General features: G+C 35.8%; 1 protein-coding gene across 7 annotated transcripts in view; it reads right to left on the bottom strand.

Annotated features, from left to right (window-relative positions):
- Nucleotides 1-18,317, bottom strand: part of USP45 (ubiquitin specific peptidase 45) — a 71,727-nt gene that overhangs the window by 4,682 nt on the left and 48,728 nt on the right. For 2 of the 7 annotated variants that reach the window (XM_026511749.4, XM_044388856.3), the window contains exons 10-17: nucleotides 13,594-13,675; nucleotides 11,300-11,391; nucleotides 9,989-10,045; nucleotides 9,510-9,653; nucleotides 7,376-8,048; nucleotides 6,067-6,164; nucleotides 3,543-3,629; nucleotides 48-201 (exon numbers count right to left, since the gene is read on the bottom strand). In XM_026511749.4, coding sequence (XP_026367534.2) covers nucleotides 48-201; nucleotides 3,543-3,629; nucleotides 6,067-6,164; nucleotides 7,376-8,048; nucleotides 9,510-9,653; nucleotides 9,989-10,045; nucleotides 11,300-11,391; nucleotides 13,594-13,675 — 1,387 coding nt within the window. Of the gene's footprint in view, nucleotides 1-47; nucleotides 202-3,536; nucleotides 3,630-6,066; nucleotides 6,165-7,375; nucleotides 8,049-9,509; nucleotides 9,654-9,988; nucleotides 10,046-11,299; nucleotides 11,392-13,593; nucleotides 13,676-18,317 lie in introns of those variants that run through there. The other 5 variants (XM_048226151.2, XM_057311168.1, XM_044388857.3 and 2 more) reach the window with 4 other exon arrangements.

The following is an 18,317-nucleotide window of genomic DNA, read 5'->3' as shown; positions in this document are numbered from 1 at the left end:
AAGAATACATTCGTTTTTAGGAATAACATAAACTTAGGATGCCATACCAGGTACATATGTCTTTCCAGTGATATACTCCAATAATTTCCTGGAGGGTGGTCTCACTTTCACATAAGCCGTGTAGTGACCTCCTCTCATTGAGCCACTATGTTCCACTACGCCATAGAGACCATAGAGAACTTTATCTCCCACACTTACATTCTTTGAGACAAAGAAAAAACTGAAATTAGTAATTATTTAGTGAAATATTATAATAAGGAAAAATAAGTCAAATGTATGTTCTGCTTAAACTAAGAAAAACACATTGTTAAAACAACACTGAGATGTGTTTCCGCATGTATTAGACTGGCAAAAATGCAAAAGCCTGACAACATTCTCTGTTGGCTGGGCTGCAGGGAAAAGAGTACTCACACACATTGCCTGTAGGAACACAAAGGGGTATAGCCCCTATGCAGACGTATTTCATGTTATCTAGCTAAATTACACAGGTATTACTCCTGGATTACTCCTGGATTTATCAATCCTATTTGTAGGATTCTATCTTACAGGTATATGAGCAAAACGTAAAAAGACATGCTACTAGTTATTATTTCAAATAATAATTATAAAATATTGTAATTACAAACTAGTTACTATTAACTGCAGAAATATTTGTAATATCAAAAAACTGGAGACATGGGGATATAATGTACAGTACATGGAATATAGGTAATAACATTGTAACAACTTTGTATGGTGACAGATGGTAGCTAGATTTATCATGATCACTTTATAAGGTATATAAATGTTGAATCATAAAATGGCATGTCAATTACACTTTGATTAAAAAGAAACTGGAAAAAACCCAAATAAATAGATCCCCATTAAATTGGGAACTGGTTGCATAAATTATGATGCATTGAGTGTTATGCTGCTTGAAAAACAGGGTGCAGACTATCTCAAAATACTGCTATGAAATAATCTCCAGGATATAATGTTAAGAGTGCGGTAGAAAAAAAGGATACATATTGTAAGCTGTGATTATTTAAGAGTGAAGATGCATGTATACATATCTATCGGCTTATATTTTTAAAAGTTACAGAGGAATAAACAATTTTTTAAATGGTTTATATATAAAAGGAGGGAAGAAAGAGGTGGAATGGACATGGAGAAGAAAAGCTATATTTATCTGAATTCACCTTGTTTTATACATTTGATACATTTGATTTTGGAACTATGTAAATATTTTATGTATTTAGTAAAATTTTAAACATTTAAGCTTAAATTTAAAAAGCAATGCCTAAAATGAAAATTTAAAAATTAAACAGGTGAATAATATATTTCAGCTGGCAGCATAATCGTTCAGAGAGAAACCACTAAGGTCACGTCAAAAGGGGAGCAGGTAAAGAATCAAACATTTATCCAGCTTTTCTATAAAAACTATATTATAAGATAACTAAATAGATTAAAGGAATTTCTCTCTGTATAAAAGTGCTCCAGCTAATCAATGAAGAAGGAATGACAGATTTAAAATATCATCATCACCATTCTTTAAGTCTTAATGAACTCATCAATCTAGCATTTGAGCATCACTGCTTGCTAATATCACAGAAAGAAAGATAAGTGGCATTATGTGCTACCTGATAAAAAAAAAATCAACATGCCCTATAAAATAGCCTTAGCAGGGAGAACAAAAGAGCATCAAACCTGTATCTGTTCAAGCCTCTTAAAAGCCAACTATCTATTCGGAGGAAATAAAGAGAACAGGGGAAGAATCATCAAAATCTAAACTATGGAAACTAACAGAAAGATGATTCAGTTTCTTAAAATAAATTGCAAGGGAGAGAAGAGGAGAGAGATGGGAGAGGGGAACTGTACATTAAGAGACTAGATGAGGGGTGCCTGGGTGGCATAGCGGTTAAGTGTCTGCCTTCGGCTCAGGGCGTGATCCCGGTGTTATGGGATCGAGCCCCACATCAGGCTCTTCCGCTATGAGCCTGCTTCTTCCTCTCCCACTCCCCCTGCTTGTGTTCCCTCTCTCGCTGGCTGTCTCTATCTCTGTCAAATAAATAAATAAAATCTTAAAAAAAAAAAAAAAAAAGAGAGACTAGATGAATTATTCAATCATAATGTGTAGCCCTTACTTGGATACTAAATCATTTTTAAAAGTTCATTCGTGAGACAACTGGAAATATATACATTAGATGATATGAAGGAATGAGTGCTGATTTTTTTTTTAAGTGTGAAAGCAGTATAGTGGTTATGTTCTTAAAAAGGGGGGGAGTGATTATTATCTTTTATAGATACATAGAAAAATATTTATGAATGAAATAATGTCTAATATTTGCTTCAAAATAATATAGGAAGTAGTAGGTAAGCATGTGGACGTGGTAGGACTGGCCATGTACCCAAGGTTTTAGAGCTAGGTGATGGGTGTTACATAGGTTCATTGTACTGTTCTACTTTTGTGTATGTTGGAAATCCTCCTTATAAAGTACCTTTTAAAAATGTGTTTCTATAAATTTAATACAAAGCTTGTTAAATTTCCTTTTGTGGGGCGCCTCGGGGCTCAGCCATTAAGCGTCTGCCTTCAGCTCAGGTCAGGATCCCAGGGCCCTGGAATCCAGCCCACCATTGGGCTCCCTGCTCCGCGGGAAGCCTGCTTCTCCTCTCCCACTCCCCCTGCTTGTGTTCCCTCTCTCGCTGGCTGTCTCTCTGTCAAATAAAATCTTTTAAAAAATTAAAAATCAAAAAATAAATTTCCTTTTGTTTACCACTTGTAGCAAATTCTATGAATACGGAGTGTTAACAATTGATAGTGCTTGTATTTTACAGCAGATAAATTGGATCTACCAAATAGCTGCTTTTAAGATATTTTTGTTTTGATTAATCAATGTATTGGAAATATTAAGTTCAAAAAGCATTCCATTACATACCACAAAACCTAGACTGCTAACAAGTAATCATGAACAGAACAATGTTTCCCCATAACATGTGGTTCCCTCAAGGAATACAAAGTCATTGGTTTCACCTACACAGGTCTTACATATAAATACAAGCAATTATAAACCAGTCTATGTTCTATATTGAATTATGAAAGTATTATCAATTTTAAAGTATCATACTCAGCTGACAAGTACACTATCTTTAGTAGTGTACATGAAATAGCATGAAAAACAATGCACTAGTATACTGACTCACAAAAGAGAATGAACTCCACAACTGCTGAAACTTGACGAGTAAGCACATCATTCACAAGGAAGAGGAGAGGCCACGAGATCTGCAACCTCTCTGCAACTATCTGCTTCTAGGAGCACTGACAAGCAGCACTGATGTTCCTGACCACTGCGCCTCATGGTTTACACAGCTTTCCAAATGTCCCCTATTCTGTCTCCCAAAGGACAAAAGTCATTCAGTGTGTTGAATGTTCCACATTATGGATTTAACTTCACTAACTATAAAATTCCCTTTCAGGGAAGCTGAATGAATGAATGAATGAATGGCCTAACGCTTTTAAGCATATTATTTACAAGTCAATTAAACATCTTAATAACATACTATACCTTACAAGTAGCAGAACAGAATGGTGCTAAATCAAGCGTAAGTGGAAAATCCACATGTCTGTTTACTTTTCGAAGACTCAAGCCAGCCTTAAAAAGACCAAAAAATAACTTTTAATGCAACAAACAATTAATCTAAATCATTGTTAATAAAACCAAAAGAAGAATCCTAGAAGTTAGTTTTTTTAATAGCTATAAAAACATGACTAACGAACAGTCCAAAACTGATAATGTAAGTTTTAGATTATTCATTAGTCTGTAAATACTTCCTTTTGAGGGCATGAATTCTTTAAGTTCCTAAATTGAGATGCAGTACCAAATATAAAATAACTGTGGTACATCATGAAATCGGCGTCTCAGCTCTGACATGACCCTATCTTGTTCAGAGGAACTGCACATACACACCCTTCACTCGGCATTCTCACGTAATGAGACACAAGACATCCGCTTCTGCTCTCCATGGCCATTTCACTTCCACTGAGTTTCTATATTGTTGGCTATCAAAAATCAAGAATTTAGCCTGATTTTTCTGTGGATATGGATGGGGGTATGTAGAGAAAAATCTCTTCCTGCCTACCTATGGCCCACCTGAAATGTTGCAGATATATAATCAAAACTCCTAATCTTTTCCTTGAGATTTCTTTCATGGGTTTTATACATAGAAAATCTTCCTCCCAAGCAACCCCCTCCGGTCCCCTCCCTCCTTGGGAGCTTTGTACTATCTATCACTTTGCTATCACTAAATAAACCTTGCTTTGCTGCCCACTCAAAAAAAGAAAAGGAAAGAAAGAAAAAAAAAAAAGAAAATCTTCCTCCCAGAGGTCAGATTAATATTCATTTAAGTTTTCTTCTAGTCTTTTGAAGATTTGTTTCATACAGTTAAAATATTTATCTGAACACAGTATTGATACATGGAATTGAGGAAAGCTTTATATTTTTTATTTCAGCTCTTTTTCCTAAATCCTTTATCAAATAATCCACCCTGTGGGGTGCCTGGCTGGCTCAGTTGGAGGAGCAAGCGACTCTTGATCTTGGGGTTGATCCTGGAGTCGTGAGTTTGAGCCCACATTGGGTGTGGGGATTACTTAGAAATAAACGTAAAAATAAAATAATCCACCTCCTTCCCAAATGATTTGAGATTCTTCCTTTATTGTAACGAGAGTTTTTTTTTTTTTTAAAGATTTTATTTATTTATTTGACAGAGATAGAGACAGCCAGCGAGACAGGGAACAAGCAAGGGGAGTAGGAGAGGAAGAAGCAGGCTCATAGCAGAGGAGCCTGATGTGGGGCTCGATCCCATAACGCCGGGATCACGCCCTGAGCCGAAGGCAGACGCTTAACCGCTGTGCCACCCAGGTGCCCCTGTAACAAGAGTTTTAAATAATACTCATGTTTTATTTATTGACAGTCTTGACCATACTGTTTTAATTATTTGGTTTTATTTTTAAACTGGTGTCCAAAAAATTCACCCATTCTAACTTTTTCCAAAATGTTTTAGTATTTCACTTATTTATTCTTTCAGAGAAACTTTAAAATCATTACATCAAATGCAAAAAAACAAAACAAAAAAAGTAGACAGGCATTGGATTAAAACCAAGCACAGAGGGGCGCCTGGGTGGCTCAGTCATTAACCATCTGCCTTCGGCTCAGGGCGTGATCCCAGGGTCCTGGAATCGAGCCCCACATCAGGCTCCTCCGCTGGGAGCCTGCTTCTTCCTCTCCCACTCCCCCTGCTGTGTTCCCTCTCTCACTGACTCTCTCTCTCTGCCAAATAAATAAAATCTTTAAAAAAAAAAAAAAACAAGCATAGAGAAAAACCTGACATGTTAAAAACATTGAGGTTCCCTCTCACTGTAGAGTCCCTACATTTGCATTTTGTAGCCCTTTTTGCATTTTATTTTTATTTTTTATTTTTTTTTAAAGATTTTATTTATTTATTCGACAGAGATAGAGACAGCCAGCGAGAGAGAGAACACAAGCAGGGGGAGTGGGAGAGGAAGAAGCAGGCTCATAGCGGAGGAGCCTGATGTGGGGCTCGATCCCATAACGCCAGGATCACGCCCTGAGCCAAAGGCAGACGCTTAACCGCTGTGCCACCCAGGCGCCCCCCCTTTTTGCATTTTAGTCCAAGCCAACCATGCCCAGCCCACTTACCCCACTGGGATCATGACAGCTCCGAAAGCTATGTGCACTTTGCTATTTCCCTGCTTCTAAGGATTCTAAATAAACTTTATTTTTCATTCTCTCTCTTTCCCATGCACATGTGCGTGAACACACACACGAACACACACACACACACACACACTTAGGTTCCTACCACCTAAATCATCGAATACAGTATTATGAATTAAACCATTTTAATTAGAAAAGTCTTGTAAACTATTATGGATAAAAAAGCAGTAAACCCCTTATGACGAATTTTTTAATTAAACAAGTCACTGTCTAATCCTTGACACAATTTTACAAGACGTAGGGCTCTGCACAACACATGGCAAAATTACTACAGTGCTACTAAAGGGACTTTTACCTGATGGAATCTTTTAAGATGGAGAATTAGGATAGCTGGAACAGCAGAAATGAGCAATTGCTTCCTGGCATTAGTGTAAACCCCTTCTGCTTTCTTTTCTGTATAAAATATAATAATTCATTTGTAAAATTCCATTTTATACATTATATACCACATAACAGAGTTAACATTTATAAAGATTTTTGAATTTTCGAAAAATGATAAAAAAGAAATTAAACTCTGGTGACAAGGGTGCCTCTATACTCCTTTCCAAAACTTCACTGAAATGAAAGGGATTTTTTAAAAAAGCACACACTTACAAGGACAAAGAATAGGGGAGGTGACACTTGCAACAAAATTTTGGGAGCTGGGAAGGAGACGGACTATAGCGACTTATGTCAATGCCCTAGAGCCAAAGAACACCAGAAACACACCTGTAGTTGAAACAAATGGGTCATTACTCATTGTAGTGAAAGGAGATCACGTATCGTCGGAACCACTGGGCATTTCAGTAAGAGGGTGTTAGAAAGTATTTGGGATAAGATTTGAATATGGCCAACAGCATATTTAACTTGGATTAAGGTAAGGTGGTATTTCTTCCTTCTCCCATACTGACATTTCTTTAATTACTAGTGTATTAAGCATGTCTGTATTCTGATACTTTGACACCCAGGGCCTTGCTGACATTATAGAGAAGGCTTCAGCCAGAACTAGCAAATTCCTAGATATAATAAACAACGTAAGTATGCCTCTCATATCCAAACCAACCAATCCAAAGCCCATACCCAATCACCTCCTTTATTGGGCTCTTCTCCTCACTCCTTCTGCCTCCTGACCAACCCTGGTGCTTCCCCATGTGGCCCTGCATGGCTCCTCTTCAGAACTGTATGTAACAAACTATCTTTTCAGCTGCAACTGTCTCCTGACCTGGCCACCTCACCATAACTGAATAATTATAAAGCCTGCATTTTGAAATAACTAGTCGCTAAGAATCAGAGTATTCTCTCCATATCAAGGCTAGAGATGCACTAGGGAAATCTCTTCTGGAAAGATTTCAGATAGCGAGTCTCCTGAATTAAGACTGTGGATTTCATTTTTCAAGGCCGAGATGGGTACTTCCTGTTCAATTTACTTCATCAAAATCTATTTAGAAGTCCAGTTACTATCTTCAGTGCTGAGGTACAACCATGAAAAAGGTAATTCTGCTTCCAAGCATCTTAAATGTGGCAACAATGTTCTCAGGTTGCTCTATTTGGGATCGATAACCCACTAGTGATTGACTATCAAATACCCCATGAATACTAAGAAAAACAAAAAGTGAAATATTTACCTGCAGAACCAGTTTCCTTTTGGGACCTCTGTTTCTTTTCAGTACAATTCTCACAAAGAAGCTTATTATTCCCCATTAGTAATTCCATAGATGTAAACTGGTAGAGACAGGACTGAAGTGAGCATTCTTTAGAAGTGGTTATGTAGCTCTGAGAAAGGGTCTGAAAAGCATTTTGGGGGCGAGGAGACAACCTATGCTTCTCCTCTGAAGAACATGAACGATTTGGAACATTTAGTGGCTTCTTTCCTCTATCAAAATCTCTGTCTCCAGGTACAGGGCTGCTCAAATGAAGTACCGAAAGAGCTTCAGCCACTCCCTCATCACCACGGCCAGTCTCCCTGGTGGGTGGTCCAGCCACCGGCGGCTGGGGAGAGGGGGCGAGCAGGTGCACCGAGCACCCCCTGCTAGACCGCAACAGCACAGCCTGCTCAGAAGCACTTTCAGATTCTGACGCCTCGCTGTCCGCATCGGCACTGCTTTCAGAACGGCCGGCTTCCCTCTCACTGCCGTCGGTGGGGCTTTCGGTCAGAGCCGACTCGGTATTCACGATGCTCGCCAACGCTGAGGAATCCCCGTTCATGTCAAGGTTCTCATGTTTCCGGGGTATGACGACTGCCCTATCTTCTCCAGGTGACAATTTTCTTACACATTTTCTGCCATGAACTAGTTGATTCTGTAAGTTGACAGTGTTTTCAGAGAAAAGAATCTTGTGACCTTACTGAAAATAAATGCAAGTCTTATTTACACGATCCACCATTATTAAATACTTTTCCTAGACCCTCTGAAATCCATTTCCTAAATCTACCTAAACTGCAATCAACAGAAGATATAATCACAAATAGTTCTAATTTAAAATCAATCTTTATACAAGAAACCCACAATAGCAGTTATTTATCTGTGGAGAAAGAAGCAGGTCTTTGTAGAACAGAGCTGGGAGGGAGCCTTTCTAATTATACACCTTTGTACATACTCTCTGTAGTCCTGCCACTTCAAGAGCATTCTAACAGAAAAAGCTAAATCTGATGATATATCAATTTGCCAAGTTAGTACAGATCATATCACATAAAAAAAAGTGTTTTTAAAAAATGAAGTGCAAATTTTGATTGACTTCTTTAAATTTTTATGGGTAATTCGACTAGCTATGTCCCTAGTGACATAATGGGTCTAGCCAATGGTCATGAGTGACTGGTGACATCAAAGATTAGACATCAAACATTATGTGCATCTCCCTGGTGGAAGTATACACCACCAGTTAAAAGTTTTCTTGCCAAGGGGCGCCTCGGTGTCTCAGTCGATTGAGCATCTGACTCTTGATTTCGGCTCAGGTCATGATCTCAGGGTCGGGAGATGGAGCCCCACGTCACTTAAGAGTCTTAAGCATTAAGATTCTCTTTCTCTCTCCCTCTCTTTCCCTCTGTCCCTCCCCTCCTCAAAAAAATAAAATTTTAAATAAATGTTTTCTTGCCAAAAGTCAAGTAGATAATAAAACTTGAGCCTAATTAGGCCTTTAGATTGAACTGCCTTAGAGAGGAAATAAAGGGAAGAAAGCTGTTAACACCACGGAAATGCAATAGCAAAATAAATTACTATTGAATGTGGGAATGTGAGAAATCACTGGGAAAAAAAGGACTCGATTTCTTTAACAAATACATTGCAAAGCAGGGGGAAAAGGGAGGGGGAAATCTGTAGATTAAAAGAGATCTAAGAGACATGCAATTAAGAGATGGCCATCAACTGCAATCTTTTTTAGGTCTTAAATTCAAGCATACCTTAAAAAGCAAAAACAAAAATGGTATTTATGAGACAACTACAGAAATTTAAATAATCACTGGATGTTGGCAGTATTCAGAAGTTATTAATATTTCTAGGTATGATAATGTACTGTGGTTATGTCTTTAAAAATAGTATTCATCTTTTATATCAGAATTATTTCAAAATAATCTGAGATGGGGTGGGGGAGAATGTGGGATAGCTACAGATTAAATATGATTAGCCATGATCCCATAACTGTGAATCTGAGAAATAGGTACATGGGAGTTTATTATACTACCTTCTCTACTTTTGTATGTTTTTGAAACGTTTCTTATTAAAAAGTTTTAAGAAACAGATGTCTCACAAATGCATATAATCTTACCTTATCTTTAGACGAAGACTGGTTCTTGGTGGCTCCAGGTGGAGGAGTATTTTCTATAGTAACCGTGTCACTGTACTGACCATTACCTGTCACTTGCAAACTTCTACATTTACTCATTCTTCCCAAAAGTACAGGTTTTGAAACCTATAGAGATGCCATGTACATAACACAAAACTTCTTTAGGAAATAAATTCTGGATATCATCTACTTTTTAAAAATTCTAACTCATTTGAAATTAGATAATTTCCTTAACATTAATTCTCAAACTATAAAACATAGTGGTCTGAGATCCCTGAGAGTAAGAACTACAGAATTTATGCATACATACTCAAACCCCAGTATCAAATACACTATATAAACTCCATTATCGTACATAAAAAGTGACTCTCAGATATTGTGATAATATGCTCAACAAAGGCCTAAATATATGAATGAATAAATGCTATTCACAAAGGACTCATTAAGTTTTTTCTCCTTACCCTTTCTTCTATTATAGGAAGTGATATATCGATAAAAGGATCGTTCACTGAGGAGATCTTAAAAAGAAAACATATTGAGAAATTCAGTTAGAATTCTAATATAGACAACGTAGTTTTGTAAAGTCTTAAAGAAAATCAAACTTCCCAGGCAACTTAGAATTTCAAGTTAAAAAACGTCCCCGGAACAAATAGTGATTTTAATTGGGTACAGAAGTACACGTTGTTAATCAAAACAAGATATCCCAAAACCTCAATAAATACAACCCGGTTGAATTTTATAATATTGCCAATACGACTAACTTGTAATATTTCAAGTAACTTCAAAATAAACTATGTTTAATAAAACTGATTAACTAAGGATATAAACATATTTTTGGTGAAACTGTGCTACAACATAAATCAAATAGAAATATCAAAAAAAAAAAAAAAAAGAAAGAAAGAAAAAGAAAAAGCCAGAGCGCTTGACTGTGTTTTGTAGATTCTTTAGGTGAACTCTGTTTAAAAGGATTCTCTCCAACTTGTGAGAGAGAAATCAACTTGTGTTGAAAATACTAGAAATTTAAGTAATATCATGTTGACAAATGCTGTGCTTCAACATGATGGGCCAGAAGGAAACGTAACATATAATCCTGAGTTTATAAGACTAGAGAGAAAAGAGAGGTACTCCATAATCTGGGACAGGAAAATGGACATAAAGACTCTCCATTTTATGATTAAAATCTAACAGAAGTTTACACCTATCATACTCTAAGCCATATGCTTTCAGAGATATTCTTTACCAAGTAATTGAAATCCTATAAAAAGGTTCATGTGTTTTAAGCTGTTGTTAAAGTATAGATGGCATTCAAAATAAAAATTATCATTAAATTCAAAGATGAGTCTACTTTAAACAAAACTGCAACAAGTTATATAAATGTAAACTTTAAATAAAATGTGGCAGATCACCCTAAGTTATGTTACTACATATTAGAATCACATTTTAGGGCAACACATAGTTACGTAACATAGTTACTCCCTTCCCAGAAGTTTCTCTTTCATTTCAATCCAAACAAGTAGCTAACACATTCCAGCATATTAGAATAAGCTAAAAGTACTCCACAGGTTTGTTGAGAGGAAAAGTAACACTTTAAAAAATTATAAATTATGTTTCTCCTCTGGGAGTGAAGGATATATTCTAACTACTTTCAAAAACTATTATGTAGTCATCTGTCACAAATAAAAATAAATGCTGATGATTATATGCGAAAGAAATCAATAAAAATGATATGATTGGTATCTATTCCATGTTGAAGTGAATTCCAAAGCACCTACATTTGCACATTCTTCACACATGACTGTGCTAGTTAATTCACCAATAAAGATCCGATCTATGAAGTTCATTTTCACACCTTCTCTTCCATACGCTGTAAAAATAATACTTTTTAATGCAAAAAATATGTCAGCCACCAACCTAACAACGTAACGTGATTTTTCTGTTGATTCAAAATAAATCTGATAAGACAGATGTTCAGTACATTTAATAAGACATTTTATTGTATGTTATAATGTCTTTCTCCTTTACAATTCTGTAGAGAAAATCTGATTATCAACTACAGCAGTCTTCAAGAAATAATGAACTGTTCTTGAACTTGAGGCAAAATAAGTAGACCAATAACCACTGTTCATACCATACCTCAACTGCTCCCATTAAACCCTTTCAAGCCTCTGTGCCTAACGTAGAGGTAGCGAGAGGGATGACAAAGAAGATGATGCTTTTAGGGCTACAGATGCCTGGACCATAACTATGGAAACAACAGAGCAGTAAAAGACAGGTAAACATAGCATAGTGTAAAGAATTAATTTGGGCAATTAGTAACACATTTATATATTAACACACACACACACATATATATATATTACATGTATGTGTGTGTGTGTGTGTGTGTTCAGTATAAAAATGATAAAATTATTCTGTTTGGGAAATATTTATAAATCAAAGAAAATTATGCTTGTGAATTGCTTCAAAATAATCAGGGGTTAGGAAAACATAGATAAATCACAATACACCATGAATTCAATGTAGTTTAAGAGGGGTGAGGAGTACATGAGGCTCCATCATACTATTCTATCTACTTTAATGGACGTTTAAGACTTTCCACAGTAAATTATGACAACAAATACATATGAACAAATCTCACTCCTCATTCAAACTCCTATCCTTTTTGGATCTCTAACTTCGAATTTCATACAAACAACATTTAAAATCATTTTAAAACATTATTTGAAGCATTGAATGTCACAGCCGATTTATAGCTAGATATATCAATAAACACCTTTTAATATAATGATAACTATTTAGAAGTTATGGTAAACTAAGATGTTTCATTAAGAAAATTGTACATGGGGGGGTGCCTGGATGGCTCAGATGGTTAAGCGCCTGCCTTCGGCTCATGTCATGATCTCCACCTCTTAAGATCGAGTCCCTCATCGGGCTCCTGGCTCAGCAGGGAGTCTGCTTCTCCCTCTTCCTCTGCCTCTGCCACTCCCCCTGCTCATGCTCTCTCTCTGTACCTTTCTGTCTCAAGTGAATAAGTAAAATCTTTTTTAAAAATTGTAGAAGGGATTGAAAATAGAAAAGATTACGCAAAACTGGAAGGAAAGAAAAACTGGGCAGTTATTCTGAACATACACTAGATGGCACTATCTCAAAACAAACAAAAACACCCAAAGCATACTTGAGAATCCACATTTTTAAAAATCTTGAACCCTTCACATGAAACTAATGTAACACTGTGTGTCAACTATACTTTAATTTAAAAAAAAATACTGAACCCTTAACTGCATATACTTTGGGCATGTACAATCACAATGTGATTTGTTTATGAATTATAAACATACAATATGTATGTATAATACCACAAAAAAAAAGAATTAAGAAAAGAAAAGAAAATGCAAATAATATTTTTAAACATCTTCTAAAAATGATGACTTCGTACTACCATTAGTTAATATCTGAAGACAGAATATACAGTTAGGACAGGGTAAATCACTCCTATCACGAGATATAAGCCCATACTTAAATACTGATCATTATAATCAGCTTTGATTAGATAATCACTGGTTTTGCCTCATACTTTGGCTGATGAAGAGTCGACACGAGGTATGCTTCATTTAGTACTCTCTCCAATAACTGGTTTCCTTGCAGGAATCTTGGAAACACTTAACCATTTTGACTACTTAAGACTGTATAATATCCATAAGCCCACTTATCCAAGCATAGAACCAACTGCAAAATGATACAATATGATGAAACGGAACTTCCAAGTGAGGCTGCTGCTTTACACAACCTTCCGAGTCTCCCTTAGGATACCTTACACTAGGGTATCAGTATCAGTCTGTATATTTGATACTAGTTTTAGTTTTTAAAGTTCACATGGATACATTCTAACGTTTTCTTTCTATGGCCCACTAGACAATCTTGGCAGCCACTGGAGTAAGCACTCTCTCCTTTTAAGGCCACTACTTTACAGAATTAGTTCACATAATGCTTGGTTCTTTGTCCCCTGAAAAGAAACTTACAATTTTCTTCTGGGCGAAAGTTTTAACAGTGAAAAGAATCGACATACCTTTGACTTTTTTTCTAGTATCATCATCAGCAGTTTTAGTAGTTGGGTTGTTAAATGCTTTTAGAATGCTAGCTTGTATTCTCTATAAAACAAATAAGGATTAGTAAGAACCCATAGTTGAATGTATTCTTATAGGTTTAGAGTAACTTCTCCCTCTTTTCCTTCCTCTCCCCCACACCACCACTCTGTCCATAAAATGATGTATCATTTTATTCAGGACAGAAAGTAACACAGAGACCATGTGGAATTTCTTATCTACTGAAGAAACTCTACTCTATAAGAAGCTATTAAACTGGTCACTACGATCTTCATGTAGATTATTTACAGACAAATACGAGTAAAGTCCAGAACATCAAATAATTTCCACAGCAAGAAGACCCCAAATCTTGATTAATTATCATTTTATTTGAATTCGGTTGTCAATAATGATCAGTATTAAAATCTTGAGCAGCTCTTAGGATGTGACAAGATTTATATTTCCATAGCTCTTTGTATGTTTCAGGAAAGATCCCATATCACAGAAACCTTTCAGAATGAAATAAAACCAGATTCCAAGAATAAAGACATTTGAGCTAATAAATTATCATCTTTTATACTAATTATGTCCCTACTTCGTGGATGAATTTAATCTTCTCTAATTCACATTTTAACAGTGCACTAAGAGGAATGCTTGTTAATTATCCTCCAGAAGGTTTTTTTTTTTTTTTAAAGTAAAGTCTAAATCACAGGTTTTCATACGTGAGACCACTGTTTGACCTGGACTTCCTGAAGATGATACCTAATACTGTTATTAAAAAAATATTATATCAAAGAAAAATGAAACTCAAACTGCAGATTGCCAGAGAATAATAAAAGGACTACATATCAGACTCCAGATACTTTCCACTGTTTAGAAAAATATTCACAGCCTTAAATATTTAAATCAATTGAAAAGAAGAAAAACAAATGAATTAAGCAGCCAACCCATAAATTTAGAAAAAGGATACCAAAGCTGAATGAAAGTAAGCAACAAAACTCAACAGAAGAGTTAATGAAGAAAAAAGTACACAGATGGAAGAGTTTAATAAATGAATCAAAAGCCGATTCTTTGGGTGGGGGATAAATAAACCTACTAACCAATCTTAATCAAAGTAAGGATGAAAAGCGTTAACATCACACCTAAGAAAAAGGAAACCACCAACAAAATTAAAGATATTTTAAGTAATCGTGAGACACTACTTTGCTCCACTTTCATGTAATTACATTTGAAAATTCAGAAAAAAAATTGGATAGTTTTCCAGGAAATGAGTCCTAGAAGAGACAGAGTACCTTCCAGCTTCTGTGGGGGTAGGTGAATGGACAGAGAGAGAAGAATGGTGTTACACAGTGCTCCTTACAAAAAGCTCCAAGCCCTAACAATTTCACAGAGGAATGCCACTAAGCATATATTCCAGAGCATAAAAAAGTGAAACCTCCAAATTATTTTCATGAAGCATAATATTGGTACCAAAGCTGAGGGAGAATATATACAACACATACCAACATCATGTATGAAAAAAACTCTAAATAAAATTCAGAAGCACATTAAAGAATACAGTATGATTAAGACTTTTGTTCTAATAATGCAGAGATATTAGGAAATCTATTCATACAAGCCATCATATTAACAGATATAAGAAGAAAAACATTATAAGATTAAATCCCTTGATTTATTAATATTATTTAGCACTGAATTAATGTTCTAGTCAATGGATTTGATAGAACAATAAATCTGAGGTATAAAAATTATAAAGGAGATAAAATTATTTGCAGATTATATGACTTTTTACTTGGAAAAGCCAAAAAAACAAACTGAAATGAAATACTACTATAAATAATAAAAGAATTTAATATGGGGGTATGTAAATATAATGAAGTCAATAGCCTTCACACACACGCAAACAAAAACCAGTTAGATGCAATGGAAGAAAATGCCCCATTTAGAATAACAACTAAAAAGATAAAATAACATTAAACTTAAGGAATGTGTAAGATCTAAATGAGGAAAACTTTAAAACGCTACTGAAATACACAAAAGAAAACCTGATCAAATGGAAAGACACACCATGTTCTTTGACAAGTCCTAAATAAACATTTCAATCTCGCCCACTAAATTTATGCATTTAACATAATTCTAGTAAAAATAGCAAGTTTTTTTTTTAATGTGAGAGATTTAAGGGAGAGATTACTTCTAAACTAGATAAGAAGAAATAAGAATAGCAATGAAAAATTGGGGGGGAGAGGAGGAAGTATAGTGACAGGTGACTAGTCCCACCAGATTTATTAAAATTCATTAAAAAATGGGCAGAGGACCTGAACAGACATTTTTCCAAAGAAGACATACAGTTGGTAGATAGACACATAAAAAGATGTTCAACATCACTAGTCATCAGGGAAATACAAATCAAACCTGCCATGAAATATCACCTCACACCAGTCAGAATGGCTAGTATCAAAAAGACAAGAAATAACAAGTGCTGGTGAGGATGTGGAGAAAAAGGAACCCTTGTGCACTGTTGGTGGAAATGTAAGTTTGGTGCGGCCACTGTAGAAAACAGTATGGAGATTCCTTAAAAAATTAAACATAGACCTACCATATGATCCAGTAGTTCCACTAGTGGGTTTTTTTCTTTTTTTTTTTAAGACCTATTTATTTACTGACTGACTTATTTGAGAGAGAGAGAGAGAGAGGTAGCAAGAGAGAACACCAGCGGGGAGAAGAGAGAGAAGCAGGCTCCCCACAAGTAGGGAGCCCAATATGGGGCTCAATCCCAGGACCCTGGGATCATGACCAGAGCTGAAGGCAGACACTTAATTGACTGAGCCACCCAGGTGCTCCTCACTAGAGTGTATTTACCCAAAGAAAACAAAAACACTAATTTGAAAAGATATATGCACCCCTATGTTTATTTTAGTGTTATTTACAATAGACAAGATATGGAAGCAACCACATGTCCATCAATAGATAAATGAATGAGGAAAATGTTCTAGTGGAACACACACACAATGCAATAATTATTTGGCCATAAAAAAGAATGAGATCTTTTGCAAAAACATGAAGGGACCTAAAGGGTATTATGCTAAGTGAAATAAGGCAGACAGAGAAAAACAAATACCATAGGATTTCACTTATATGGGGAATCTGGTACAGCCACTCTGGAAAACAGTATGGAAGTTCCTCAAGAAGTTAAAAATAGGGCTACCCTATGACCCGGTGATTGCACTACTGGGTATTTACCCCAAAGATACAGATGTAGTGAAAAGAAGGGACACGTGCACCCCAATGTTCATAGCAGTCATGTCCACAATAGCCAAACTCTGGAAGGAGCTGAGATGTCCTTCAACAGAAGAATGGATAAAGAAGATGTAGTTCATATATACAATGGAATATTACTCAGCCATCAGAAAGGATGAATACCTACCATTTACATCAACATGGATGGAACTGGAGGGTATTGTGCTAAGTGAAATAAGTCAATCAGAGAAAGACAATTATCATATGGTTTCACTCATATGTGGAACATAAGGAATAGCACAGAGGATCACAGGGGAAGGGAGGGAAAATTGAATGGGAAGAAATCAGAGAGGCAGACAAACCATGAGAGTCTCCTGACCCCAGGAAACAAACTGAGGGTTGCAATAAGGGAGATAGGTGGGGGGATAGGGTAACTGGGAGACGGGCATTAAGGAGGGCATGTGATGTGATCAGCACCAGTGTCATACACATCTGGTGAATCATTGAACACTACATCAAAAACTAATGATGTACTATATGTTGGCTAATTGAATTTAAATAAAAAAAATTATTCAGTGTCTTCATATTTCTTTTTTTTTTAATTTCACTTATATGTGGAATCTAAAAAAACAAAATAAACAACAGACTCTTAAATACAGAGAACAAACTGGTGGTTACCAGAAGGGAGGGAGGAAGAGGATGGACAAAATAAAGAGGATTAAGAGGTACAAACTTCCAGTTATAAAATAAATAAGTCATGGAAATAAGAAGTACAACGTAGGGAATATAGTCAACAATATTGTAATAATGTTGTGTGGTGACAGATGGTGACTACACTTATTATGGTGAGCACTGAGTAATGCATACAAAAGCCAAATCAATGTTGAACACCTGAAACTAATATGTCAATTATACTTCAAAATGTTACAAATTGAGGAAAAAAACAATAAAATGAATAAACAGACTGCAGCATAAAAAAAGAGAGAGGGAAAGAGAGATGCAATTCTAGAGGGCTCTCTACAGACTCTTTGCCCTTGGAAAGAATAGAGTGGAGTAAGATAACGACAATGATTTTAGATTTGTTTAGTCCTTTTCAAAGGGAAGAAAGCGTATCAAGAAGCAGGTCCCACCAGCCATTAATGAGGAGATTTCAGATGTAGAGAAAGTCTGTGAATGATGTATATAAGGAGAGAAAAATCTGCCAGTTTCCTTTGCAAGTTACTATTCCAAAAGATCCTCATCCCATCAAGTACATGACTCTGGACAGAACAGAGCTTAAGGCAAAATAGGTAATATGGAGATCTAGACTTTCATTTTGAAATTAATAAAATGCGGTTGATTATATAAAGAAAAAATGCATTAAAACCTTCATAATTTAAAGTATGATCCTACTACTCAAACAGATAAGCAAACAGAATCAAGGGGAAGTTGAGAAATAAACCCAAATACATATGAAAAATTAGTGTAATTA

The sequence above is a fragment of the Ursus arctos genome, unplaced genomic scaffold (genome assembly GCF_023065955.2).
Source record: "Ursus arctos isolate Adak ecotype North America unplaced genomic scaffold, UrsArc2.0 scaffold_13, whole genome shotgun sequence".
Taxonomy (NCBI): domain Eukaryota; kingdom Metazoa; phylum Chordata; class Mammalia; order Carnivora; family Ursidae; genus Ursus; species Ursus arctos.
Note: the sequence above shows the minus strand (reverse complement) of the source record. Positions and strands in the feature narration are given on the sequence as shown.